Source organism: Uloborus diversus, chromosome 7 (assembly GCF_026930045.1).
Source record: "Uloborus diversus isolate 005 chromosome 7, Udiv.v.3.1, whole genome shotgun sequence".
NCBI lineage: Eukaryota > Metazoa > Arthropoda > Arachnida > Araneae > Uloboridae > Uloborus > Uloborus diversus.
The window spans coordinates 37,261,215-37,288,765 of NC_072737.1; the positions used below are offsets into that span (position 1 = coordinate 37,261,215).

Here is a 27,551-nt window from a genome sequence, read left to right on the forward strand (position 1 = left end):
GCCCTCTTAAAATGAGAAAAATATCCCTCAAACCCCCATAAAAATTTCAATGTCCCAGGCTGCGCCATGCCCCCCCCTGCTTAGGTGAACACTCCCGACTTTACCCCAAAATCAGCCCCAAGGACAAGGGCGCATCCCCTTAAATTTCGCGAAGACCCCCCTCGAAATGCAAGAGCCCCCTTAAAATAAGAAAAATACCCCTCAAACCCCACTAAAAATTTCAATGGCGCAGTTAGCGCCATGCACCCCCCTGCTTAGGTGGGCACCCCGGATTTTACCCCAAAATCAGCCCCAAGGACAAGGGCGCACCCACTTAAATTTCGCGAAGACCCCCCCCCTCGAAATGCAAGAGCCCCCTTAAAGTGAGAAAAATACCCCTCCAACCGTCCTAAAAATTTCAATGGCGCAGTCAGCGCCATGCACCAACCGCTTAGGTGGGCACCCGTGACTTTACCCGAAAACCAGCCCCAAGGACAACGGCGCATCCCCCTAACCCCCCCCCCCATAAAAATTTCAATGTCGCAGTCTGCACCATGCCCCCGCCCCCGTTTAGATGGACACCCTGACTTTACCACAAAATCAGCCCCAAGGACAAGGGCACATCCTCTTAAATTTCGCGACGATTTCCCTCAGAAATGCAAGAGCCCCCTTAAAGTAAGAAAAATACCCCTCAAACCCCCTTAAAAATTTCAATGGCGCAGTCAGCGCCATGCACCCCCTGCTTAGGTGGGCACCCCGGATTTTACACCAAAATCAGCCCCAAGGACAAGGGCGCATCCCCTAACTCCATCAAAATGCAAGAGCCCCCTTAAAGTAAAAAAATACCCCCCTTAAACCCCCCATAAAAATTAAAAATGTCGCAGTCTTCACCAGGCCCCCGCCGCCGTTTAGGTGGGCACCCTGACTTTACCACAAAATCAGCCCTAAGGACAAGGGCGCATCCGCCAAAATTTCGCGAAGATCCCCCCCCCCCCGAAATGCAAGATCCCCTTAAAGTAAGAAAAATACCCTTCAACCCCCCCTTAAAAATTTCAATGGCGCAGTCGGCACCGTGCCCACCGCCGCTTTAGGTGGGCACCCCTGACTTTACCCAAAAATCTGCCCCAAGAACAAGGGCTCATCCTCTTAAATTTCGCTAAGACTTCCCCCCGAAGTGCATCAAGAGCCCCCTTAAAGTGAGAAAAATACTGTTCAACCCACTAAAAATTTCAATGGCGCAGTTTGTGCCATGCCCCCCCCCCCCCCCCGCCTGCTTAGATGGGCAGCCCTGACTTAACCCCAAAACCAGCCACAAGGACAAGGGCGCATCCCCCTAAATTCCCCCCTTCCCGGAATGCAAGAGCCCCCTTAAAGTGAGAAAAATACCCCTCAAACTCCTCCCCTAAAAATTTCAATGGCGCAATCTGCGCCATGATCCCCAATAGGTGGACACTCCTGGGATATAATAATCCGAAATTAAGGCTCAATAGCTTGCTGGCTATTACGCCTTAAAAATTGCTGGCTCGATAGCCCAGTGGCTATTACGCCTTAAAAATTGCTGGCTCAATAGCCCAGTGGCTATTACGCCTTAAAAAATTGCTGGCTCAATAGCCCTGCTGCTATTACGCCGGTAATAGATGCCGGGAACATGATTGCCTGAGGCTATGCCGGCGCAATAGCTGGGGAGCTATTGAGCCAGTTACCGGCGCAATAGCCACAGCCTAAATATTTACGTTTTTTAAGGCCAAACGTAGGATTCGTCTGTATGATTCTGTTGAAATTTTTTTTGTTTTATTTGAATTTAACTACCATGTCAGAGTTTTTACCCAACTCTTAACGTTTTATTTTTCTGACATTAGTTCCTTGGGAAATTTTTATGCTTTAAAATTTTCAATCTTAACAACTATGTTGAAGCACTTTTTTATTTTTGCAATACTTGCTCTGTACTTGGGAAGGTGAGTTATCATTCTTTTAATTGAAATTTATCTTACTATTATCATACTATATTTAAAATGCTGGTGAGAACTGTTCATGCTCATGTTCTTCTTGCATGTTTAACTGAAACAAAAATAATTTAAAAAAGATAATATGTCATGCAGAATAAATGTAGGCAGTTCTTTGAGAAATTCACATCTAAGGGAAGTCAAGTTAATAGTATGTTGTCAGTTTAATATATTTTCATTTATTTGATGCTAATTACTGTAACTTAGTTTTTGCTGTTTCTGAAGTTTGATCGAAAGTTATCATGATTCAATCAAAGGATTTATCAGGACAATATGAATCTTATCCGTACTTTCTTTTTTCTGTTTTTTTTTTTTAATTTCTTGTATAAAGAATTCGATTAATTTACTTTGCACCACCTTATCGTCTTTTTATTGTGTTAATGTTAATTCATAGTACTTCTCAGGCAAGAGAAACAGAAAGATTGAGCAAAAATATTTTATATTTTCCCAAAAATATGTGATATAAAAAACATGTCAAGTTTTCATTGAAATCCGAGCTCATGAATGTTATGGTGCAGATAATTTGACATGCAAAGGGGGTGGGGGGATACTGCAGAAATGTTCATTTTTTACTTTATTTCTATTGTACTAACGTTTTTTCTGAAAAATTTTAAATAATTTTTTTTTATGGGGTCTCTAAGTTTTGCAATATTTTAAAACTTAATTAAGACAACTACAATGTATCAATAAATAAATTTTTCTGGATAAGGTACTTAAGTTTGTTTCTCGGAATCCCCAAATGTGTGTCTCAGAGTACAATTCTCCTTCTCATAGTAAAGGTTTTTCACCTCAATATTACATTATTGAGCTAAATCACTTTCTTCATTAAGTTATTATCTTTTTTATTGTTTGATTTCATTAACTTAGAAATGAATGAGTGATGTGATATATATAACTTTCTGTAACAAATAACTGTTTCAAGCAGAAAACCTAAGTGTGTGTCTCGGAACAATGCGCCTCAGAACAAGTGCCCCCCCTCCCCCCACAAAAATGAGATAAAAATTCCTGTCAACTCCCCCCCCTCCCCCCCGGTGGGCACTTCTCTGCTCCTTCTCATAGGAAAAGTTTTTGTCTCATTAATTCCATTATTGAGATAAATCACTATATTAATTAAGTTATTATATTTTTGATTATTTGATTTTATTAACTTGGAAATGAATGAGTAATGATGTGATATTTTTTTACCTTCTGTAGCAATAATTGTTTTGAAAGTAAAGATTGGGACTATTTTGTATTTGCTCAACAGTGGCCTCCTGCTGCTTGTTTGGATGTACCTCATGGAAAAGTAAGATTTAGGAATAAACATTTCACAAGATTTTTTGTTTGTTTAAGTAAGGAACTTTATTTAACTCACTTTTTAAGACTTTACTTAACAATTTGTTCATGAAGTTGCTCATCAGTTATAAACTTATTTGATTACTATTCCTGAATGTGCAACACAGGCCCGGATCTCTAATTTTAGGCCCCCTTGCAACAAAATCTGCTGTGCTTTCTCTAGAGATCAGCAGTGTATATTTGCAATGTTAATAAGTCTTAGTGCTATTTTTTTTTTTTTTCTTTTTCATTTTTATAAAAAATTATTGGACTGTCGGGCCCCCCAAAAATGCATTTTTGGGAATGGTCCCCAAATCTGTAATTAGCTGCCTCTCTGATGAACTGCCAAATCATGTATGAAAACAGCTAAAAGTTGAAAAACAAAAAACAACCTTTACCACTTTTACTTTTTGGCTTCTATTTGCCAAATTTGATACAACGCTTAAGATAGCTGCGCTACAAAAGTAATATAGCACGTATCTTGAAACCTAAATAAAGGATTATTGTTTAAACCAGGTGGTTTGGGTAAAAAAAACCTCCTTTTAGGCTTTGCACCTTTTAACACTGACATAAAATCCTTCTCTATATGTAGTTCATACATATGTCATGTCCTCCCCCGTATGTGGTTAATACAAGCAGTACAGTAGCCGATTAAGAGAGCTAAACCTAGTTGATAAGTAAAAATCCAGATAATTTCACTTACGAAACTTAACATTACTACACAAAACTTCATTTTGAATGTATTATTATTAGAACATCTGAAATCTAAGAAGCAAAGAGACTAATGTAATTTTTTTGAGGTGATTTAGGATCTAGGTGATGTTAGTGTGCATATTAGTTACTTTCTCAAAGTTAGAGAGAAGACTGATACTGTCATTTAATATTGACAAATGTGACAACAAGAATTATCATTGTTTGTTTTATTTTATCTTAATTACCCTTGTGCCCCCCTTGAAATCCTTCTACACCTCCCAGGCAAGGGCGATCACAGAAATTTTGGGGCCCGTCACAAATGACTGTTCCGGGCCACCCACCATGCTGTTTACCTCTGTATTTCACCCCTAGTTTTAAAAATATTAAGCCCCCTTCATGCTCGGGCCCGGGCCAACAGGTGTCCCCCCCTCCCCCCTGTGCACGCCACTTCTCCCAAGTTGAAAACCACTGGTTTTAACAGTTTGACGTCATGGCGTAGCAACATGAAAGGGGCAGGGGGAGATCATAACCTTGTTGTAATGAGAATAAAGATTACACATATATATTTCTGCATGTATATGTTTTAATTGCTCTCATGAAAAATTTCTTGAAAAAGATTTTTTGATGCTGTAGTTTCCAGAACAGGTAGCATTCACTACCCACCCAGAGTAAAGATCTTGCAACTTAACACCCTATATTTTCCCTTGCTGGAGTAGGGCTTAGTTTGCATGGAAGGTCACAGGAGTACTCCTCCTGAATGTCTTTTCAATTTTGTACACATTCTTACAAATTAGATGAAGTTCAACTTATTTACGTAAAAAAATAAGTACCTTGCATTTATTTTGTTGTAGTTTAATAGTAGGGGGCATACTACATTCCGTGGGAAATTTCGTGAGGAAATTGTGAGACCAATTTTTTTATATTCCTTATGGTCTGTGTAACTATGCCTTACCGGGTGTTTTGCTTGAATTTGTGTCAGACAGCCTGTATGATGTCATCTATCCAAGATGGTGGCTTTAATGAGTTTTTGCAATTATGAGTTAATTTTTGAGTATTTTGTGATAATTTTCTGATGAATTTACTTGATTAATATTCTATTCATCTTCTTATTATAAATTAAAAGCAAAATATTTAATTTATTTGTTTATTAACTCATTAAAAAAAATTCTGACAGATCTTCTTTTTTCACTTTGACTCTCAGAATTAGCCACTTCAAAAGTACCTTGGGTGGGCTTTCGCAGTTAAAAATACTTTTAATTTTCAGGCTAAGATCACTAAACATTAGTACAGTCGAGGCTCGTTAATTCGAACACGACCATAACAAACTACTTCTAAAGAGTATTACATTTGCGATCCCCATCCTTCTGTTGAAAGTCACTTAACACACCTGACAGTATTGTTTTTCGGATAAAATGAGCTACTGTTGAGACAAATTCACTTTGAGGTCCCTTTGAGTTCATTTTAACGAGGTTCGACTGCATATTCATTTAACAGAATTCTAATAACCTGTATTTTATTCACGATATCTTCTCTCCCAGAAACTCATTTACAAGTTTCTTTGCTCCTATGTTCAATAAAAGCAAGGCTACAAATTAATTATAAACTATGTATTTTTTGTCAGATTAAGAAGAAGTGCCCATTAGTTAAATCCATTGGTTATAATAAAGTATTAGAATGTATCAAGAAGAGAGTAGAATGGAATGACAAAGAGTATATACATCACTTACTCATAGATTAACGAATGTGACTGTAGAAAAATTGAAAAATGAAAACTCATCATGGAATGCAGAATGCTACAAGAAGTGCACTCATAAAGCAAGTATGGACAGAAGTAAGAGATTACACGAAATGAATAAGAATAAGCCATCTTGTTCTTCCATTCATGAAGATAATGTTGTAGGTTACACACAACGAGATCCAAAATTGTCGTTGGTGCCAAAAATAAGTGCTTTTTCTGCCTTGGAAAAGGTGGTGTAAGAAAATCATTGGTGGCAATAAAAACAGATTCTGCAGTTCAGCAATAAAAAAAAAAAAAAAAAAAAAAAAAAAAAAAGCAGTTGAAATTTCCAAAAATGAAACTTTTAAAATTAAACTCAGTGACTGTACAGATCCAGGAGACCCTCATGCAAAGGACATTTTATACCACAAATCTTGCTGGGCAAAACATATATTTATTGTTTTACAAAAAAATTGCGATCCTGGTGTAGTAACAAAGTCACAAGACATTTTTAATGAAGCAACAGACGTAGAATTTCTGTGTGCATTAAATGATTTTCTTGTTCAGGGAAATATTACTACAATAACAGACCTTGAAATGAATTATCAAACAGTTGCAAATAAAAATGAAGGTAAAAATAAGACGCGAAATGAAATTAAAAAATCTCATTCAAGAAGAAATTGATGACGCTATATTCAATAATCCAAAAAGTAAGTGAGTCGCAACGCGTATCTTTAAAAGCAACTGTAGATATTACCCTATCTGATGCCGAAGATGATTTTATAGACATTGGAAAAAACATGAGAACTATCTTTGAAGCAGCAAACATTTTACGCAAAGCAGTTTTATCTGATAAGAAATGGACGTTTACAGGATCTTTTGAACAGAATCAGATAGTGATGCCGTTCCAACCGAAGTTGATCAGTTTTTTAAATGGTGCTGCAACGGAAAACTTGAAATTAATTCTATTTCTGAGGTGCAGGACAATATTGTGCTGGATAAAGCTAAAAGACTATCACACATATTCATGTACAAAATACTGTCTCCGTACCAAGCTTCAAAAGAAACTATTCATCAATACGCCTGAGATATGCCTTTGCAAGTTAGTGTTGGCTTTACTACGCAATCTGCTACCGGAAGCAAATATATAATTGATTTTTTACATAAAATAGGTGCTTCAATTGATTATGCTTAAGTTCTACGTTTGGAAACACAGATAGCAACTGAGGGAATAAGACGCATGGATGAAAGTGGTGGGATCTATATTCCTCCTGATCTGATAAAGGCAAGATTTTTATTTTGTGCTGCAGATAACATTGATTTCCTTGAAGACACATCTTATACGAAGGGTACTTTGCATGGCATAGTAATGGTACTTTATGAACAGAAAATGACTTGGATAGACAAAGTCCACTTTCTCTTACCACACCTTTTGCAGCCTGTTCCCTTTCGACATTACCTCAGTCCCTGACTGAAATAACGTCGTATAAAATTGCAAACACAAGTAAGCCCAAATGTTCAGCATGTGGGGAAGTATTAAAAGATAAGAAAACAGAAAGTATGTGAGATATTAAAGGCATTATGACCACATTTAATACTGACGCACAACCAGTAGCGTAACTAGGAGTTGGCAGGAGTGGCTCTCGCCAGGGGTACAACAACCAGGGGGCGGCATTTCAACTAATTTAAAAAAATATATTAAAGGTTTTTTTATCATAAAATTTGAAAATTGCTTTAAAAAAATGAAAAAAAAAATGCACGAACAAGAGATAGAGACACATACGTAATATCTGCTGAGAAGGAACATTATGCATCATTAAAACAATTCTAAAAAAGAAAATAAGAAAAAATTACAATGCTGGCTCCTAATTGTCAAATCAACTAATCAAAATGTTCCAAAAAAGAATTTTTAATGGTCACAATGACTTCCGGTGACTTCCCATGGGGAGAGGGGGCACAATTTCTTTAGTTCGTGCTAGACCCCATAGTTACGCTACTGCAAACAACCAGCGATTCTTGAACTGAAAAAAAAAAGAAAAGTCTATGCACTATTTCTAGAAATTAGCCAACTGATTTGGGAAATCATCTTCAAAAATTTTATTAAAGAGGTTAAGGAATACCAGCACAAACATATGGGCCATTTGGTCCACATTTGTTAATTGGGAAATCTCATCCTCAAAAATTTTATTAAAGAGGTCAAGGGAATACCAACACAAACGTATAGGCCATTTGGCCCACATGTGTTAACCCATTCCATGATCAGCCCGAAACCCCTTAACGCGCATGCCACAGATAACGAACGGAGTTGCTTTTTGCTACGTTGTAATAGCGCTTTTCTCCCCATTTTGCTCTCGGGATTTTAATGTTGTTTTTGCTGTTCAGCTTGCATTCGAAAATCGCGTCGCTTTATTAGTTTTTTGGCACTGAATTAAATAGTGCAATAAAATACAAGGTTGCTAATATGTACTGAAATATTCATTAAATTTACACAGTACATAACGGGAAAATAATAAACAATCGAGGATAGGACGAAAAGCAATTATTTTTATAACACTAATTATTTTATTGATTTATTTTTCTTTTTGCTTTTATCTCAGTATATCATTCTTTTCTTTTTATACACTTAAGAAATCAAAACTGTTAAATGTAAGATGATCTACCGTTCAAAAGGGCTCAACAAAACATTCTTCAAACAATTGACTGATCGATCCAACCTGTGGGAAAGGGATTTGAATGGACAAAAACGCTTTAACTGTGGGAATGATTTTCTAAGCAGATAAAAAGTATTCTTCGGTGCCTTTTGATACATTGTGACCCTTCAAAGCGACCAATAAACACAGAGACATCTCTTTGCTTTTCGGTTCTTTTATCCTAATTGCGATGACTTTTAAATCCCTTCTGAGTGTCCAGATATCAGTTGCTCAAGCGTGGGAAGTATTTTAAAGATAAATGATTACAAAAGATCAAAACTTGCGGCTAATCCCCTATTTCCCTAAAGGATACTTTTGTGCATGCAACTAAAAGCCCCCCCCCCCCCTGAGAGAGGAATAACAGAGACTGCCTAGGCGGATTCCCTAAGGAGATGTCCCTCTTGGTGTCTTGCGGTCAACCCTTCCACATTATTTTCTTACAACAAAACAGTTTGAATCAGAAAGGAATTTCAAAGCAAGCTTTACTGCGTGTATTCGAGAACATGTCTTCAGAAGAAAAAAAAAAGAAAATCTTGCTTAAAATCAAGTCGGATTGTTTTTCTTATTTTAAAACATATTTGGATAAATTTTAGTTAGTTTCATAGGATTATTTACTAATTAAGGCAACTTGATTATTGAAAAGAAACCAAATATTTTATTTCTATTTTTAAAATTTCATAAAAGAAGGTGCAATTAAAACATTGGATCTATTTTAAAACAATAAATTAAATCTGAAAAAGAAAGGGAGAAAAGGAATGTTTCGTTTCGTATGAGTAAAGCGAAAAGAACTCAAGATATTATAATTTCATTTGTACTGTAGTATATATTTTATGTTTTGCATGGTCAACTATTACGTATAATCAATGCGATCGTCATAATTTTTGTTTGTGAAATTAAAAATATTCAAAACTGTATCACTAAAAATCCATCAAAGGATGCCGCGAATATAAAAAGTTAAAATTTAAAATTGAAAATATCACGATTTAAAAATAAATAAATAATAAAAAATAATAATAGTATACAAATAAATAAAAAGCGTAGTAAACACATTATAATTAAAAAAAAACATACTCGTACAAAATTAAGATGTGTAAGATAATTTAAAAAAAATATTGTGTAAAATAAATTATAAAATTTGAGGATTATGAACAATTTAGTGAAGGATGCTTGTGTAAGAAGGTGGATTTTTGATAACAAGAAAAAATATTTCTGTTTATTTGCTTTATTCAGGCATAGAAATATTGTTAAATGTGTAAGAAAATGTTTTCACACTTGTTCATCAGGAGTTCAAATGCCAGAATGCTAAGAAACAAAGTTTCCACAAAAAGATGAAAATATAATGCCTGATTATTTGAAGCATTATACGTGTCCCATCCAGGAGTACTTGAAAGGTTAATATCTTGAAAGTAGTATACCACGATACAACATGTATCGTGAAATACTATAAGTTACATCCCTTTTGTCTAAAGAAAAGAGCTTGATTACCGCTCCCCTAAAAGCACCAGAACCCAACAGAGAAGCGCAATAACAGGGTTCTGCCCCTGGAAGGATCGCCGACACATATTCGGGCGAAGCAAAAACTGCTAGAAACGCCGTGACGACACAGGTTCGTCGAAGGCAGTTAGGAACCATTTTCTTGCAATGAGCCTGAATCGGCCGGGGCAGTATTAACACAAACTGCGCGGCCAATCCTGTATCGACCGGGGCAAAGAATGAGTTAATTAATTATTATATATCTACTTTATAAATCAATAAAAGTTTCTCAGTTCCTATTTACTGTGTTATATTTTAAAATTAAAACTCATAATCTATGGTCACACTATAATAGGTAATTCATATCAAATATCATCAACTTATTATTAATCACAAAGATAATTGAATTGAGTGTAGTTTGAGTGTACAGTTTTAAAATGCTTTAATAAATTTAAATTTAGCTTGTAAATTATTTCATAAAATAAGTAACCAATGTGCATGGATATAATTATCAGTTATTATTTATTTATATATTTGATTTAGAGTTTTTAAAAATTCTTTTTGCAGAGCATCATGTGTAATTTTGCTGTTTTTCCCTTCTAGTGCTTAATACCAGAAGGTGTCAGAGAATGGACTGTTCATGGTTTGTGGTAAGAATCATTCTTGATTTTTCATTATTAACTAAAAGCTTTCATTTCTGAAAAGAAGATTAATGTTGTATTTTGAAATATTTTTTTGTTACATTACATATTGAGTTGGATATAAATACACACCCACAAAGAGTGAGAAGACTATTGCATATTGAACTAAGTTCATTTTTCAATATGGTGAGGTTTTTCCTGCTGTTTATGAAACAATTACAAAATGAAAATCTTGCTCCCCCTCTCATAGAAAATAGAGTTTAAGTAAAGAGCCCATTGTAATGAGCAATATTAAAAGACCACTTCCACACGAAGACAAAAAATTTTTTTTTACAAAAATAAGCATAACAAAGTTATTTAAAAAAAAAGAAAAGCTTCACCCGTCCCCAGCCGAACTAACTTGTATTTAATTTCCTAGCTATAGGTGCTGTGTGCTGTTGAGTATAGTGAAATGGAAGTTTCTCATCATAATATTTATCACATAGGGCCGCAGTTTCACTCTTGATCAGTGATGGTTATTTCATTTTCTATGAGAGGTTTACTACAGTTGAGCAAATATTTTATATAATATTATATTAAATATTGGATATAATGAGTGTGAAGGGGATTTCTTTGCCATAACCGAGGGTTTGTAAAAAACAAGTTCGTGACAAAAATTATAAAAACTCATTCACACTTGCTGTGTGCTTTTATTTCTTCCCAGTAACAAAGAAGCTGTTTCATTTGCTTTGAACTGCTATTTTGTCTCTTTTTTGTGTTGTCGTTTCAAAGAATATTCATGGCTCGAAAAAAATAGCCATTTGCGCCCCTGGCTTCCAAAATTGTTTGAAATTTTTTTGCATATTCACATAAATTTGGTATGTTTAGGAGCGTTCAGCTTCAAATTCTGCGCAATAACATGACATAAAAATTTGAAGTATTGCGACACACATTTGGAATTCAGAGAATATTTATTTTTATTTACACCAGCATTGTAATGCTTATATTGTAGTTGATTTTTTAGTGATGTGTAAGATTTCATTTTATAGGCCAACAAGTCACAAAGGTTACCCAAGCTTCTGCAACAGTTCCTGGCCTTTTCGACCTGAGCTAATTAAAGTAAGTCTCCTCATTTTGACTCATATTTTAACTGCATATGTTATCTCTTTTTTTTTCTTCCATAATTATAGTCAAAAAGTATGAAATCTTAAGAAATTTTTATAGCAGTTAGCATTTTAAATCCTAAAACAATGTTCATATTTTTTAGTCTCTTGTTCAAGTACTTGAAATAAAGTGGCCAAATATATATGCAAACACATCTGAATATTCGTTTTGGTAAGTTTTCAATTATATTCATTGTTTTATCTCTTTCTGGTAGATAGAAAAATATCAATGGTAGTATATCAATGGTAGTATATTTTCAACTTATTAATATTTTTTAAAAAAATTGCTTTTTGTAGTTGCTGAAAAAGGATAAATTTCAAAATAAATGAATTTTAAGAAGTTTTTAAGAAGAAATATTATATTTTTTCAAGTTTTCAGAAAGTTCACCCCGTTTCGTCCCCCTCCCCCCAAAGTGCCATTTGTGAAAGTTTAAAAACAAATTAAGTCAGAATATAAATTAATATACGTATATTTTTTTAATTTCGTATGATTATTCATAGTTATTTTTCAAACTTGCAATCACTTTTAAAAGAAGTACATGTCAAAAAAAAAAAAAAAAAAAAGAAGACCTTTATAAATGAATTTTAAAAAAAATTAAAGGTAAAAGTACAGTTCAAAGTGTTCACATAATCTTTTATTTAGTTTTTTCTTTTTTTGAAGAGAAGCGAAATTAACTAATTGTGAGGAATGTCTTTGGGGGGGGGGGGGATCTAGTTTGTTGCGAGAACTTATTAATTGATAAATCATTTTGTGTTCAACTGATCTTGATCTTTGTAGCAAAAAGCTACTTTTCCTTCCAATCCATATAAAACTTTTCGTGAGTCCAAAAAAAAAACATGATTTGATTTCAGTATTTCTGATCCTTCCCCCCCCCCAAATGAATGTTATTTTATCGTTAATTACATCTTTGGCTTGTATAAGTCTTTTTTTTTTGTATTTGCTTGTATAAACCAACAGTTTTCCTGCTCCGAAGTTATCGTTTCTTTTCTATTGTTCTTGCTCAGTTATAGAAATTTTTACAACAGTAACTGATATTTGTCTATTATTTTATTTTCAGATTTTTTGCAATAGTTAATTTGCTCATACTATTCATCAAATTTTACTGAGTAATAAATGCAACTTATTTTATGATTTATAGTTTAGTTTCCTATCTGTTGTCATCAGTTGCTTCTTTTCGTTTCATAGGTGAAGGACGTTTTAGAAACCAATCCCAGATCAAAAACGTCATGAAGAGTATTTAAATAATTCTCCCAGAACCCCTTAATGGTTAAATCTGTGTCATTTGATAACCCTGAAACATCTTTGGAGAAGAGGTTACGTAGAAAACTTTTTTCAGTTAACAATAATAATTTGATCCATTGGTTGTGAAAATATCATAGTTTGAGGAAGCCAGAACTCAATAATTTTATTCTTTGTATAGAATCAAATTCTTTATACAGTTTTCTTTCAGATATACTGATGATGCTGTAGCATTTTCTAAAATATGCATTCAAAACACATTTTTTTAAAAAATCAGTATGGAGCTTATAAAATGTCTTCAAAATGTTTGTACACAGAGCCTTTCATAAGCTGATGTATCAATATTGTTTGAAATATATTGTCTATGGAAACATACCATCTTCGCAGTGATTGATTGATAGCATTGACTCAACTTTTACGGACTGACAAGGTGTAGATATTAGACTTTTTTTTTTATACCAGGTTCACACAACTATAAGTATCAACTGCCCTTGAGTTCTTGTTATTTAGTGAGCATATTTCTCTTTCAAAAGATTTTTCAATTTTCTCGAGTATGAGCATGTATTTACTGTTTACCATTGCAGTTGAGAAATTACGTCTGTGCTTACTTATATTATTGTTTTTAATGTATTCATTAAATTGTTTACAATTATGCCTTGAATTAAAATATTTTCATTTTTTTGCCATTCAAGGAAACATGAATGGTCTAAGCATGGAACTTGTGCTGCAACCGAAACCATGTTTAACTCAGAATATAAATATTTCAAGAGAAGTTTAATACTTCATGATGACTATAATATATTTGAGTAAGTTTTTTTTTTTTGAATATATCTGAATATTTAGTACTGCCCATTTAGTACTAGAATACATTTTATAATATGAGCATTGTATTCTAAATGAACTTTTTCCCTTCAAAATAATTTGTGAAAGAAGCTTTGACATAGTTCTCTTATCCATCACACATGAGTAATTTTATAGGTCTGATTATAAGAATCTAAATATAAGGCTTTATCATTAAGTTTAACAGCCCCTAAATTTTGACCATTCTTCTAATATGATCGAAGATATTCTGAAATGTACTTTTAGGACTTCATTCCCAAAAAGTTTTTGCAGAGAGCATATGAACTCTTCTCATTTCCTTAACATCACAAATCACCAAAATTACTTTTTTAAAACTAACTAAGAGGAAAAGCCTTTGATGTCACCGAAGATAGGCTGAAATTGGTTTCATTTTTGAAAAATAATTTGGGGAGAGAATCCCAATCTTTCTTTCACCTTGCCTAAAAATGTGAATTTTCAAAATTTCTCCGGAGGTATATACTATGAAATATGTCCCTCAACCATCTCTAAGACCACCAAGGATTGACTAAAACTGCATTTTTAAGACTTCAATTTAGAAAATTTTCCGGAGGTTGTCACTCCAATCCCCCCACCTCCATCCTTCTTCTGATTCAAAAGACAGCCTGAAATTTTTTGACTGATAACTTTTGATATCTATCTTTTCTTCAAAGCAAGAAATTGCAAATGAAACATTTCTCAGTGTTAAACCTAACTTGCATTTCATAAATTCACCCTTTTTTTATAGGTTAAATTTTAACACAAGAAAGTAAAGCAAGATTGATAAGGGGGGCAGTGTCCAGGGCCGGACTGGGTGGTCGACAGGGCGCGGGAAAGCAGGAGTTGAAGGGCGCCGACTGAGCCTCCATAATATTTAAGATTTAGTGCGGACTTTTTAAAAGGATAAAAAAATCATTGAAAAGCATATAAAGCCCTTTTTTGTTGCAGAAAATGTCCAAACGAGAAGTCATATTTTTTGCAAGTCCAAAAATAGTAAGTGACCTGCCCCCTCCCCCCAAAGAGTGTTGGCACATCCCCTGAAATATTACAGATTACAGCCTATAAAGAGATCCTCCCTAAAAAAAAAAGGAAAGACCACCAAAATACCTACTGAAAATTTGAATAACGCCGGGGGGCGATTGCGGTGAAATAATTTCTAGTTTCGAAGAATAAGTTTTATTAGGTAACACCTCTTGCAGTGATACTTTTTTTTTCACTGGTATCTGCTGTTGTTTTAAAATATGGTGATGTCATTTTGTTGCATGAATTTGTCGATTCCTTAAGCTGACGAGGTTTTCTCCGTGCGATCAATATTCATGCCCAGGTTTGTTTACTTGTTTTTTTCCTTTCTTTTTCGTTTTGTCCTTGCATATGCTAGTTTATCATTCTCGACAAAATGCTTCTGAAATTTAAAATTAAAAATATCTACATGACATTTCAAACTATTGTCCGTTTTCAAAGACTATTTTAAAATATTTTTTTCCACTTTATTTAAGTTCAAAACTCAGTACAGCAATACAAAAAAGGAATTCAGTCATGAAGGGAAAACATGATTTTACAAATTGGGTAAATCAAGAAATATTATAATTTATCAAAAATAAACATTAATAAAGAGTAATTAAGATGAAGAATTTAGTGTGGATATAACATGAGACATGACACTAGTGATTAATTAATTTCAGTCCTCAAAATCAAAAGATTATTCGAATTATGTTTACCTACTCATTTGTTCTGTACTTATAGTAGCTATACTATTGTTTTCTTTTTTTTTTGCATCTCAAACGTCAAATTTGATATGAATTATGCATTTGTAAGGAAATCGGCTTACGTATGCTATAAAGTAATAACTAATTTTCATGGTACCATGATAATGAGTTAAAATATAATGTATTTTTCTTAATGTTTGCAATACATATTTTTTTATAAATAAAACATATGTAATATCTAGAGTCCTTAAAGTCTTTTTTTTTTTTTTTCAAATCCTATATTTATTTATTTTTTAGTAACTAGATCATGTCATAGCAAATACCTTGGGGGAAGAAATATATTACAAGAAAATACAAGTAATCGAACTCTAACTCGTTCAGTGCACCTCATTGCCTCTTTGCAGTACGTAATAAATAATATCATTTTGATAACACCGAAACTATTGGGTAAAGATCGAAATTGAATTATTTGAGAAATCATTTTTTATATATTGATATACATTTAAAATTACTATTATTGTTTGTGACCATTATCTTTATCTTTACTAATAATAAAGCTCAAAGTCTCTCTGTCCACTCTGTCTGGATGTCTGGAATTCTGTGACGCGCATAGCGCCTAGACCGTTCTGCTGATTTTCATGAAATTTGGCACAAAGTTATTTTGTAGTATGGGGGTGTGCATATCAAAGCGATTTTTCGAAAATTCGATTTTGTTTTTCTTTTATTTCAATTTTAAGAACATTTTCCGGAGCAAAATTTTCATAAGATGGACGAGTAAATTACGAAATTATCATGACGTGGAATGGTAGAGCGAATGAACATAGCCAATTGGCGAGAAATTCGTCATCCATTATTTGTAAATATACAGGCGAACCGAATTACCTTTTAATTTTCAACTACGGGCAAAGCCGTGCGGGTGCCACTAGTAAGGAATAAATTAATTAGTTTGCTTAATTAATTTTTTTTTTAACTTTTGCAATGAAACTCAAAGATTTCAGTTTAAAAGAACAAATAAATTTCTTGACCATGTCCAATTTTCCCCCTGCCTCCTTTTTTCATTTAAGAACTCCTAAAATTTTTTGAAGTAAAACTAAAATTACAAGATTTTTTGTTTCGCAGTGTAAGAAAACAAAGGGGTTTTTCGTGATGATATTTTTTCCTCCACATTCTTAGATCAGGATCTAATTTCTGAAAATTTGTTGCAGAAATTCTCGCTGTCCAAAGTGTTATATTTTTAAACTATATATATAGCAAGCGAACATTTTAAACATTTCTATTCATTTTTATGGCATTATTGTTTTAAAGTTTCGAAAACTTTTTGAATGTAAAATTTTGTCTTTGAAAACTGACGCAACCTAGAAAGATGCGTCATAAAATGAACCAATCATATTTTAAAAAAGAGAGAGAATGAAAAAAAAAAAAAAGTTCATGGACAGGCTTGATCTTAATATTTTTTACTTTTTAAAATAATAGTTTTCAATTGATAACACAAGACACTTAAATTTTATCTTTCAACTTATCTAAGTACGTTGTTTTTTAACTATACGTACTGTCGGATATTTTGCAATACCATTTATTTGTCGTTTCGCAGCTCATAGATCATATTACATTTAATTATGAATCATAGATTGTAATTCTATAATTTAAGATTATACATGAAGGAAAATATTTTCGCAATAAAAAGAAAATGAAAACTGAAACGAGTAACCTACTGTTGAGAAAATCCTTCACTAAATGTATCCAATTTTGCTGCCGCTTCATAATTACTTGTTCACTAATGCTAAAATCTGATCCAAATGACTCTTCGATTCATGTAAGTAACAGCAATCGAACTCTGTCATCTAACTGGATAAAATTTATGATAGTTGTCCTTTTTTGTCCAATAGAAATCCGTTGCTACGAATCCCCAAGCATCGCAGATCCTTATCCGTAAAAAGCATCTTAAAAGGCATATTTTAAAGCCATAAAACAAATGTGTGGTCTACATGTATACTCCCTTTTTTTCTGCTTACCATAAGATAGTTAGTCAAAAGCTCTTGTACAATACATCAATACAAGAATGCTTCGAAAGACCTTCATAAAATGCTTTAATGGTTAGAATCTTGTTTAGCTTTCAGCTTTTATTCTGTGAAATAAAAAAAGTGATTTTTATTTTTTAGGCTTTTTTATACTATTCTGATATGTGAAAAACTAACTGCAGATAGAAAACGAATAAGGTTACTTCGATATTCCTCACATTACATTTCTAATATAGTCTTCCTTGACTCTTATTAATATTTGTAATAACAGTGGCGCACCTAGCATGTGTGACACTCGGAGCGGTAATAAATGATGAGCTCTCCCACTAAAACGAAAAAAAAAAGTTTTTAAATTCTATGTAAACATGAAAATGTTACAATTTTCAGAAACTATTTGTGAAAAATAAAATTTTATGTGGGATAATATACAAAAGGCAAACAAAAACTATGAGTGCTTTTTATGTAACTTGCCCTTGACGCATGTGTGCGTCGAGAGATCAAAAAAGTAAGGGGGTCTGTGAAATTGTTGGCCACGTAATTACTTTAAACGTATCTCACACACAGAGAGAGATAATAGGTTTTCGTTATAAGAGGTAACTACTAGGTCTAAGTATAGACAATATGAACCTAATTCTGAGTATAGTAGTATGTATTGATTCGATAGTGTGGGGTGGGAAATATTGGGATCCGGGCGGTCCCACCCCCAGTAAAATTTTCAAATTGTAGAAGTCTTAAAAATGCATTTCAGCTTCATTTTTTTTTTCAAAAACTTGCATTCCACTTTGGGTGACACCCTCCAGACAGTCAAACCCGAGGCGGACAACCCCCTCCCTCTTCGCGACGTCACTAGTAATAGCTTTGCGTTTTACTTATTAATATCATCGTTCTACATTCCTTCTTCAAACTCAAACTTCGCCTCGCTCATAATGAATTGTATTGTTTCATTAATGCAAAATTTCACAAATCAGCAGGATAGTGGGGGGAGGGGGGGGACGGTATCGAACTTAATCTGAGGGAAAACACAAATTAAAAAACTTCCCAAAATGACATAAAGGCAGCATAAAATGTAAAAATATAATGATTTTATGCAGGAATTCAAATATTAATATTTTTAAGCTAGTATTGTAGCTTACACAAGGGCAACAAGTCCTCACCGACAGGGCAATGACGAACTCCCTCCAAATGCTACTCAGCGCCCCCCCCCCTCCCCCGAGAACGAACCCCCAAAATGAGATTTTAAAAATCTCTTAAGTTAACCCTTAGCAATTTCAATGCCGAAGGTTATGCCATGACCCCCATCCTTTGTGCACACCTCTGGATAAAAAGACAACCAAGGAATTAAACCCCGTTAAAAAAAAGTGGAATATGTTTTGAACACAAAGCTTGCCAACGGCAAAGATCTTGAACTTTTGTTATGATTTTAATTGACAAAACGAAAAATGTTTTAGCTTTAAAACTGTTCGGCATCTTTATTGTTTTGTCCAGTAATTCACCAAATGTACACCGGGGAGCCCTGCAGTACTCCTATAGGACCACTTCGAAAATTAACTTATTTTTTCTCAACTAATTTAGACTTATTATTTGTGAAACTTTTTTCTATTTTTTACAGAGCCTCTGCAGGATAAATAAAGGCTATTCAATGCAAATACACGACTCGTATTTATTTTTTACTGTCAGTTACAAGTCATACTTTTATTTTGGGAAGGGCGCCATGTGAAAATCTTAGTTCCAAAAAGGGCGCCTTAACTCAAAAAATCTAGGAATCACAGTACAGTCCTGTCCTAATAGTTTTTTTTTTTTTTTTTTTTTGTGAAGCGACAAAAAATGCGACATCTGTCATCGTGTTCATCCATCCACTAAAATATTGCTTTTATGCGGCTTATTACGACATTACACTATTTTTAATGTGCAGATTTCAAAAATTAACATTGTTTGTACTTGCTTCTATTGCACTCATGATCGTTAGCAGAACAGGGAGTCATGCTATCCGCTCTTTTACAGCAACTTAAGTACAGTCCATAAATCGAACTCTTCTCGTATTCTTGACCATAGATATGTGCTGTCTCTTTCACCCTCACATCCCTTTTTTATTGGGGAAACCCCATGGGTTGGCTTTTGTCCTCAGAACTGAAACGTGGAGCAAAAGATAAGCCACAAACGATGCCCTGGGAGCACCGTTTACGAAACGAGGGGGGGACTAATTGCCTTTATGAGGATAATAAAAGGGAACGTTTATATAAATAAGAAGAACATTGCTTTTGCATGTGAAAATATTCACATGCAAAATCACTTCTTGGTTCCACATTATTTCCATTTTGCTAAAACATTGTTTTGGAAAATAAGAAAAGAACAGAAGGGCGCCTGTCGAGAGGGCGCACCGGGAAAAGTCCCGGTCAAGTCTATGGCCAGTCCGGGCCTGGCAGTGTCAGTTTTATACCTCGCCTCAAAAAAACGTAGATATGGCACTGGGGGAGGGGAGACAGCTAAAACCATCATCTTGTTGTGCCTCGGCTTGCTCCCCCCCCCCCTTACGTGAAAAGTTTAGAGGCCCCTGATTTACAGTATTAACATTTTAATCTCCTACAACAGAAAAACTTTTTTGCCAAATAAAATAAATAAACATTTATCATAATCTGTTATCTTAACAGTTCTGTAGACAATGGAAATTTAGAAAGATCAAAAGTTTGATGTCATTAGCTCACTTCCATTATTGAAGCTTGCTTTGCAATTTTGTTCATTTTTCTTCTGCAAAAATTTTCAAAGAGGAAAACTAATATCTCTGTTTTAATAGATAATTAGGGGAGGAGATGTAGATTAGATATCATGTGTCTGAAAGATATTTATTAGAGTTAACTCTGAATTGTATGCTAACTTTTGAACAGTGATAAACTGTAGTTACAATAGGCTGGTGAACAGTATATTGTGGTACATTTCCAACAAATTGTTCACATTTATTTTCATTGCAAACTGGTGTTCAATACGTTGCTCACCACTAATATCTAGTGCTGTTGAAATGTTTTGTTACTAAAAAAATAATGGTGAAAAGTGTGAACAATTAATTTTTTTATTAAGTGCAATTCATATTGAAAACAAGTAAATTCAATATCACTTGTGAAGATATTCCCTTCTAAATTTATTAATTTTATCCTTCCATCTTTATCACTTCAAAAAAAAAATTTTTTTTTTAAATTAGAAATTGTGGCATATTAGTGTAAACGAATATGAGTATGAACGAATATAGTATGAACGAATAACATTAATATAGTGGTAAAATAGGTTTTTAGCAAAGGCGCCCATATGGAGGGGCAAGGGAGGTATAAGCCCCCCCCCCCCCTTGAAATTAGAATTTCCTTGCTTTTAGTAGTTTTTTCTTTGCAAAAATGTAAAAACATTTCTTCTTAAGCAATTAATGAATAAGTTATTAAAAATGTCAAATTTTAATAACTCTAAATCTGTCCTGAAATCATTTTCTATGGGGAAAATATCCTGCTAAACCATGGAGAAAATATCTGAGCTCGCCCCCCTCTTAAAATTTTACATATGGGTGCCCTTGGTTTTTAGGTACACATAGGGTATACATTAGATATGCATTGGATGTTTTATTTTACAAAAAATAGAGTTACGATTCACAGAAATAATCAACACTCGTAACTGGTTAAATGCATAACTTAAATGCAACAGTATCATTTCCTTTTGTTGGAGCACATTAATGCCTTTAACGCGGTTTCTACTTTTATGATATTTTTTCTTGCATGTAAGAAATTAATCTTCATTTTTCTAAACAGAATTCTACGAAAAACTGGAATTTATCCAGATGACAGTCAACCACATATGGTAAGTTATGTGTTTCAAAATTGTTTTAAAAAAAGATAATGAACATACATTTATAATTATGTATGGAAAATACTTGAACATAATACAAATTGTAAATGAGCACTCAAAAAAAAAATCACAGGATCCCTATCCCTGGCATATACTTAAAACCTTTTTGTGGTATTTAAATTCCAAGGGATAATGCACTTGTACATGTACAGTGAGCACTTATTAATTGCTCACTGTACATGTACAAGTGCCACTTTAATGAATCATATCCTCAAAAATAGAATGAAATCCAGAATTATCTTAAAAAAAACTACCGGCATGATATGTAAATGAATCAAATAAACATTTTTAAACATTTCCTACAAACGCATTGTGGATCTTTTTCTTATCTTTGCCTTATTTTCGGGAAAGGATGTTCTTTTTATATTAATTTAAATAGTAAAAGGAGGGGGAGACAGGTTGCTGCATGTTAGTAGTGAGTTTCCTCGAGAAAAATCAAACAAAAAGAGAGATGGAGAAAGACATAGTATTTATAAGGCTTCTGTGCTGTAGGCGTTATCATGGGTAGCGTTAGCATTGATGTCCGAATTATGCAGACTAGATTTTTAAAGACCCTAAAATTAGGGTATTTAAATTTATTTCTCCTCTTTCAAAGCAATGAACAATTGAGGCAGTGAAAAGCCAAGAGATGTAGGTGCCAAAATTAAAAATTTGAAGGTAATCCTCATATATATATAATAGCAAATTCACTGATGCTCCTGACATCATCAACAATGAAACTCGTGCCATAGCATGATCATTTGATAATATTTTTTGGTAATGTTTGACATTCAGGGAAATGCTTTATTTTGACAAGGCTGAACTGGACTCGGTAACTTAACTGTTTTACTGGTAAGACTATCATTTTTGAACGCTATCTACTGGATTTTAGGGTTAATCCACTGGAGCTAGGGTTAAAATTTCAACTATCAAAATATCACCAAACAGACAATTGCTTCATTCAAGTGTAGAAGCAATTTTCACCCCTCACCTTGATGGGTGATTTTCTAATTAGTACAAATAATAGGGGAACATCTTCTCTGCTTTGGGGCAAGAGGTAGTACTAATTCTGGTACTAGCTCTGGTGGGTGCTGTTATACAGCATGATTTTGATAAAAATTTCAATGAAAGCCTACCTTGGACGGGAACTTTAAATAGTTCACTTACATCCCTTTGCATCTCACTGCTTCACATGATATATATTTTTTTAAAGTACAAGTAAGTTCAGGCCCGGCTCTTGGGGTAGGCGACCTAGGCAGCTGCCTAGGGCAACAGATTTTATGGGCGGCAAATTTTGAAGTTGATTTTTTTTATAAAGTATGAATATCTCTTTCAGCGCCATAAGATTCGTTGATGATAATCTTTTTAATAATTTAGGCTTATAGAGTGTGTACCAATGCTTGTGCTTGTACATGCAAAGCATAGTTTGGAATTTAACTAGAAATTCAATTTAATTTTAAAGGCGGCAAATTGCGAGAATTAAGCCTTTTTCAAACATTAATATATGTTTCAGTGCCATAAGATGCACTACTTTAATGTTAAAAAAGATAATTTAAAGTCGGCCAGTGCTTGGATATGAAAAATCCAGTTTGGAATTTTACTAGAAAATCACAAAATTTTAAGCATTTTATTAGTGTTTCTATTTTATTAATATATATATTATTCTTTTATGTTATTATTTTAATTGTTATTATTCAATGGGACGAGGGTGGCACTTGTCAATATCGCCTAGGGCAGCAGAACTACTAGAGCCGGCCCTGAGTAAGTTAATAGTATTTGAAATTTGTGATTGTTTTTTCATGCTGTTTTACAATTTTTTTTTTTAAATAAGTAGTCAAAGAATGAATATTTTGAACCAATGGATACTTCTAATGATGTTTCATCTGATTTGACTAAAATCAAATTGAATTCTCTAAAGTTGTACATAGGATCCCACATTTTTGAAAAAATATTGATTCATTTTTGCTTTATTGCATCAGCCCCTTTATTGAATCAAAATTCTTTGAAACAAACTTGATTCATATAAGCAGCATCACTGTATTATTATTTCTTGAGGGAAAAGTCAAACTGTTAAATTATTTATTCAGTTATTACATTGCAGTGTAATGTGCTTGAACCTTATAGTAGTAATCTATCTACTAAATTATCATTTGCAATGTCATCACAAAAAAAGTAAATTTTTGAATTTGTAAACTTTATAAAAGTAAACAAGAATTTAAAAAAATAATAATAAATTTTAATTTTTATATTTAATACTTTTAATTTTTGTTTAGCTAAGTTTCATTGAACATGCTCTTACAGTCGAGCTGAAAAAAAGTGTGAAACTATTCTGCAAGAACCATAAAGTAAGAAATATATATATTCTACATTTTTCTTTTAGTTTGTTTATTTTAACACATTGTACATGGTAAACATTATGTTACAGGCATACTCAAAACCAATTTTGACATCAATGTACATATGTCTTACTAAGGATTTGCAAATTATTGACTGTGATGAAATTAAAGAACCAACCTGTCAAGGAACATTTGTGTATTATTTGCCTTTTTCAAATTCCACTGGTATAAGGTAAAAAAAAAAAAATTTCCTACAATTTGTTGCATTGAAAAAAATTCAGCATTTAATTATGCTTAATAAAATACAGTTGATCTCTCTTAATACGAACTGTCAAAAGTCCACGAATTTGTTTGTATTATCCGTTATTCGTAACAAACACGAGTGAATAATACTGAGAAAAAAGAAAGAAATGCTTACCTATATTTAAAAATATTATTTCAAACACTATCTTATCTATTTTAATCTAACTATTAGAACATTCAGAAAAATATGACTTATTTCTTATAAATGAATGTTCTTGGAAAATATTGAAAAAGGAAGATGATCATCGACAATTGCAGAACAGAGTGTAATCCACAATGGAAGACTAACAGTTTTATCTTCGAGTAAATTGAAATGTCCACAGGTAAATAAAATGTGCGGGCTTTACTTTCTCTATGCGAAATTCTTATCATTTTCTTCTCGATACACAATGGGACTGCTACCAACCAAACCAACAAAATGATACTACCTAGCAAAATGATGAATAATTTCTATAAAAGAAAGTTACGATATTCAACCTCGAATATTTTGAGTAAAGAGATGACAAATTTTTATTCGTCTTAACCGAGGCTTTCAATTTAATGTACGTATTATGCAGGAAAATTTTAATGCAAGCAAATAGCAAACCAAACTTAACAAACAAAATGTCCATTTCTGCCGTGATTTCGTATTAAACGTCATCGTATTAAGAGAGTTCAACTGTATAATAAAACTATAAGCTGACAAACGATTAAGTGCAAAGAGGGTATTTCATATTTTTCTTCTAAATTTAAAGATTTTGATTGAAAATAGTTATAATGACAGAATTATTAAGGTAACATGTTCATTGTACTAAAAGAGCATGAATTCATGCTGCTACCTGATTGTCTTTGCTTATGAAGTTAGTAAAGAGTAGTGAAACAAGCAGGACCATTAAGATGTTGAGCTACTAAGTAATGAAATAATTTGATAGCTCAACTTCTAATTTTTTTATTTAGTATATTTATTCCTGGAATATAATAAATATTATTAATATGCATAATTCAAGCTTAAAACCTTAAGCTGTTTAATTTGTGTACTTAAAATTTTTCTGACTAATTCTTGACATTTGACCGAACTGTGTGTAACACCACAATTTGTATTCGTATGTATGTAAATTTTTGAAAGTTTTGGTAAAAATGACCTCTTTCAGACATGCAAAACCTATTCACTTTCAATAATAAATTTTAATATTCCTTAAATGTATTTTGACTTGGACAACATGGCTATAAGCTCTGAGAAAAACTTCAATTTTAAATCAAGTGTGATATACATTGGCTTTACGTCAAAGTGAGAACTGTCAAACAAAAGTTTTCTTTTGTAAAATGAATGGCAATAGTATGACTTGATCAATAGTTGTTGTCATTGCTATAAGCTTTCAGTTTTACTTTGAACTTTAAAAAAAAATAACATTACTTTGCTTATTTTTTAAAAATTTACCTTCAATCTTTTGTTTCAGTTTCAGTAGATTGAAAATAAATGCTTTTAGGATATGAAAATATTAACATTGCAAAGTTCATAGGCATGCACAGGGCTTCAGAAATGGGGGTACCACTGTACCAGGAGGTTAAAATTGAGCTTGGAAGGGTTCCCATACTTGCTCGCTTAAGGAACATTTTCGTATATTGCGAGTAAAAAAGCATTTTTAAAGCGTGTGAGGTAAGAAATTAATGAACCTAAAAATGTAAAATTTTAATGACTTTTGTATTAACTTTCACTTCTATATGCTAATGAGGGACCACGGTACCCCTGGTGACCCCCCTGTGTATGCCTATGACAAAGTTATAGTTACAATTGTGAATGGAGATTAACTAAAAAGTATACACATGTCGCTACGTGTTATTTTAAAAAGAGCCTGAAAACTGAAAAATGATATCAACAATAAGTTGTCATGGATACTGTTTTACTCTTATTTATATATAGAATTTCATCTTCCTATCCTAAATTTTTAAATCATAAATGTGCAAGAAAAATGAAATTACAGGTTATTGCATGGCTATCAACCTAAACTGCTAACCAAAACATTTTGCCATATCTTGATTACAAATAGAGATTATAATCAGCATGCAAAAAAAGATAAGTTGTATACCTTAAAAACATTATCTGATAAAAGCTATTTTTCAGTCAATATCTTACTACTAAACGGCATGACCTTGAGAGTCATGGATCTGGACGAAATTCTGGATTTAGGTCAATTCCAACCAGATATAAGCCCAGTTAAAGCGGTTTGACTGCATAGGCCCTAGTTCGGCTGCAATGGGAATCCAAAGTTTCTAGTTTGGCTCCAGAAAGGTAATGGTTTTTCCTTTGAAATTAATCTTTTTTTTACTCTTTCATTGATATTTAATTACAGTATTGCCCAACTGAATGCATTCACACAGAGCAAATTTCACCACCCCTATGTTTTACTAATAAGAGATAAGGAGAGCAAATATTGTGCCAAAGTTTCAAATTCAAAGAAAACTCTATTGCAGGTCTGGAGCCAAACAAACAAATTTAGAACCTCCTTGCATCCGAACTATTCACTCAAACTATTTTTCCTGGGCTCATATCTAGTACGAATTGACCTAAATCCAGAAGTTTATCCAGATTCGCAATTCTCTAGTTTTTGCCATCTGAACCACACTGATTTTTAAGCCTCCTGAATTGCAAAGGCATTTTCATTGGAATTTTTGAGCTTTGGGACAATATCTATCCTCTCAAGACATTCAGCATCTCTTGTCAGTACAAAGAAGGGGGAGGGGGAGATTTATTCTATGTTGTGAAAGCATTTAATTGGCTCTTACTGCAATGCAAATGCAAGAAAAGTGTAAAAAAATTTTAATTTCAAAGGAAAAACCATTGCTTTTCTGAACTTAAGTAACAACTTTGGACCATCGTGGCAGCCGAACTAGGGCCTATGCAGTCAAACCACTTTACATAGGTTCATGTCTAGTGCAAACTGACCTAAATCCAGAATTCCATTCAGATCTGTGACCTTCAAGGTCGTGCCGTTTGGTAGTTAGCTAGTTTTCAAAACTCTTTGCTTTTTGGTTTTGTTGTTGCTATCATAAATCAATTAATGTGATATGTATATTGTGATTTATACATTATTTTGAAGAGACTTTAGAATTTGAAATGCTCAATTTGATCTGTTTTAATCTTTGATTGTATAATCAATTTTGATTGTTACATTTTATTTCAGAATTATTTAAAAATTACAATTTTTAGGGACTTCTTTTGCAAGTTTAATAAATCCAAGTTTTTAAATTGTCTTATTAAAATTAATCATGAATTTAAAATTTTTTCCACCAATGTATTTCCCCCTTTAGTTATTTATTATTTTTTTTTTTTGTGAGCTGTGTTTAATAATTGTTTATTAAAAAGTTCTTATTTATTGTCTAGTCAGAAAACAAGACTTGTGTCAAAATATATTTATTGTTTTTTTGGTCAAGACATAATTGTTCATTTATGTAATACATATATGTATGAGTTTAAAAACCTTCTGTGAAGAATAATTACATTACGGAGTGTTAATATTATATTTTTTTGAAAATGTGCGAAACATATTTTACTTTTTGACAGACTAAAAATATTGTATAAAGCATAACTTTATCTTGTAAAAATAAATATTTATTTTTG

The 27,551-nt window shown here is 33.0% G+C and overlaps 1 protein-coding gene across 1 annotated transcript; it reads left to right on the forward strand.

The window, feature by feature from the left end:
* Positions 1 to 1,727: 1,727 nt before the first annotated feature.
* Positions 1,728 to 27,551, forward strand: LOC129225624 (ribonuclease Oy-like). Its single transcript, XM_054860091.1, has 9 exons — positions 1,728 to 1,934; positions 3,177 to 3,267; positions 10,473 to 10,519; positions 11,539 to 11,608; positions 11,757 to 11,824; positions 13,585 to 13,698; positions 21,239 to 21,287; positions 23,588 to 23,659; positions 23,740 to 27,551. Exons 1-9 carry the CDS (start codon positions 1,885 to 1,887, stop codon positions 23,884 to 23,886), a joined length of 708 nt encoding a protein of 235 aa, XP_054716066.1. The 5' UTR covers positions 1,728 to 1,884; the 3' UTR covers positions 23,887 to 27,551.

Coding starts and splice junctions, on each gene's coding strand:
- LOC129225624 (XM_054860091.1), top strand. CDS start 1,885: ATGTTGAAGCACTTTTTTATTTTTGCAATACTTGCTCTGTACTTGGGA. Junction 1,935..3,176: donor CTTGCTCTGTACTTGGGAAG/GTGAGTTATCAT, acceptor TACCTTCTGTAG/CAATAATTGTTTTGAAAGTA. Junction 11,609..11,756: donor TTCGACCTGAGCTAATTAAA/GTAAGTCTCCTC, acceptor CATATTTTTTAG/TCTCTTGTTCAAGTACTTGA.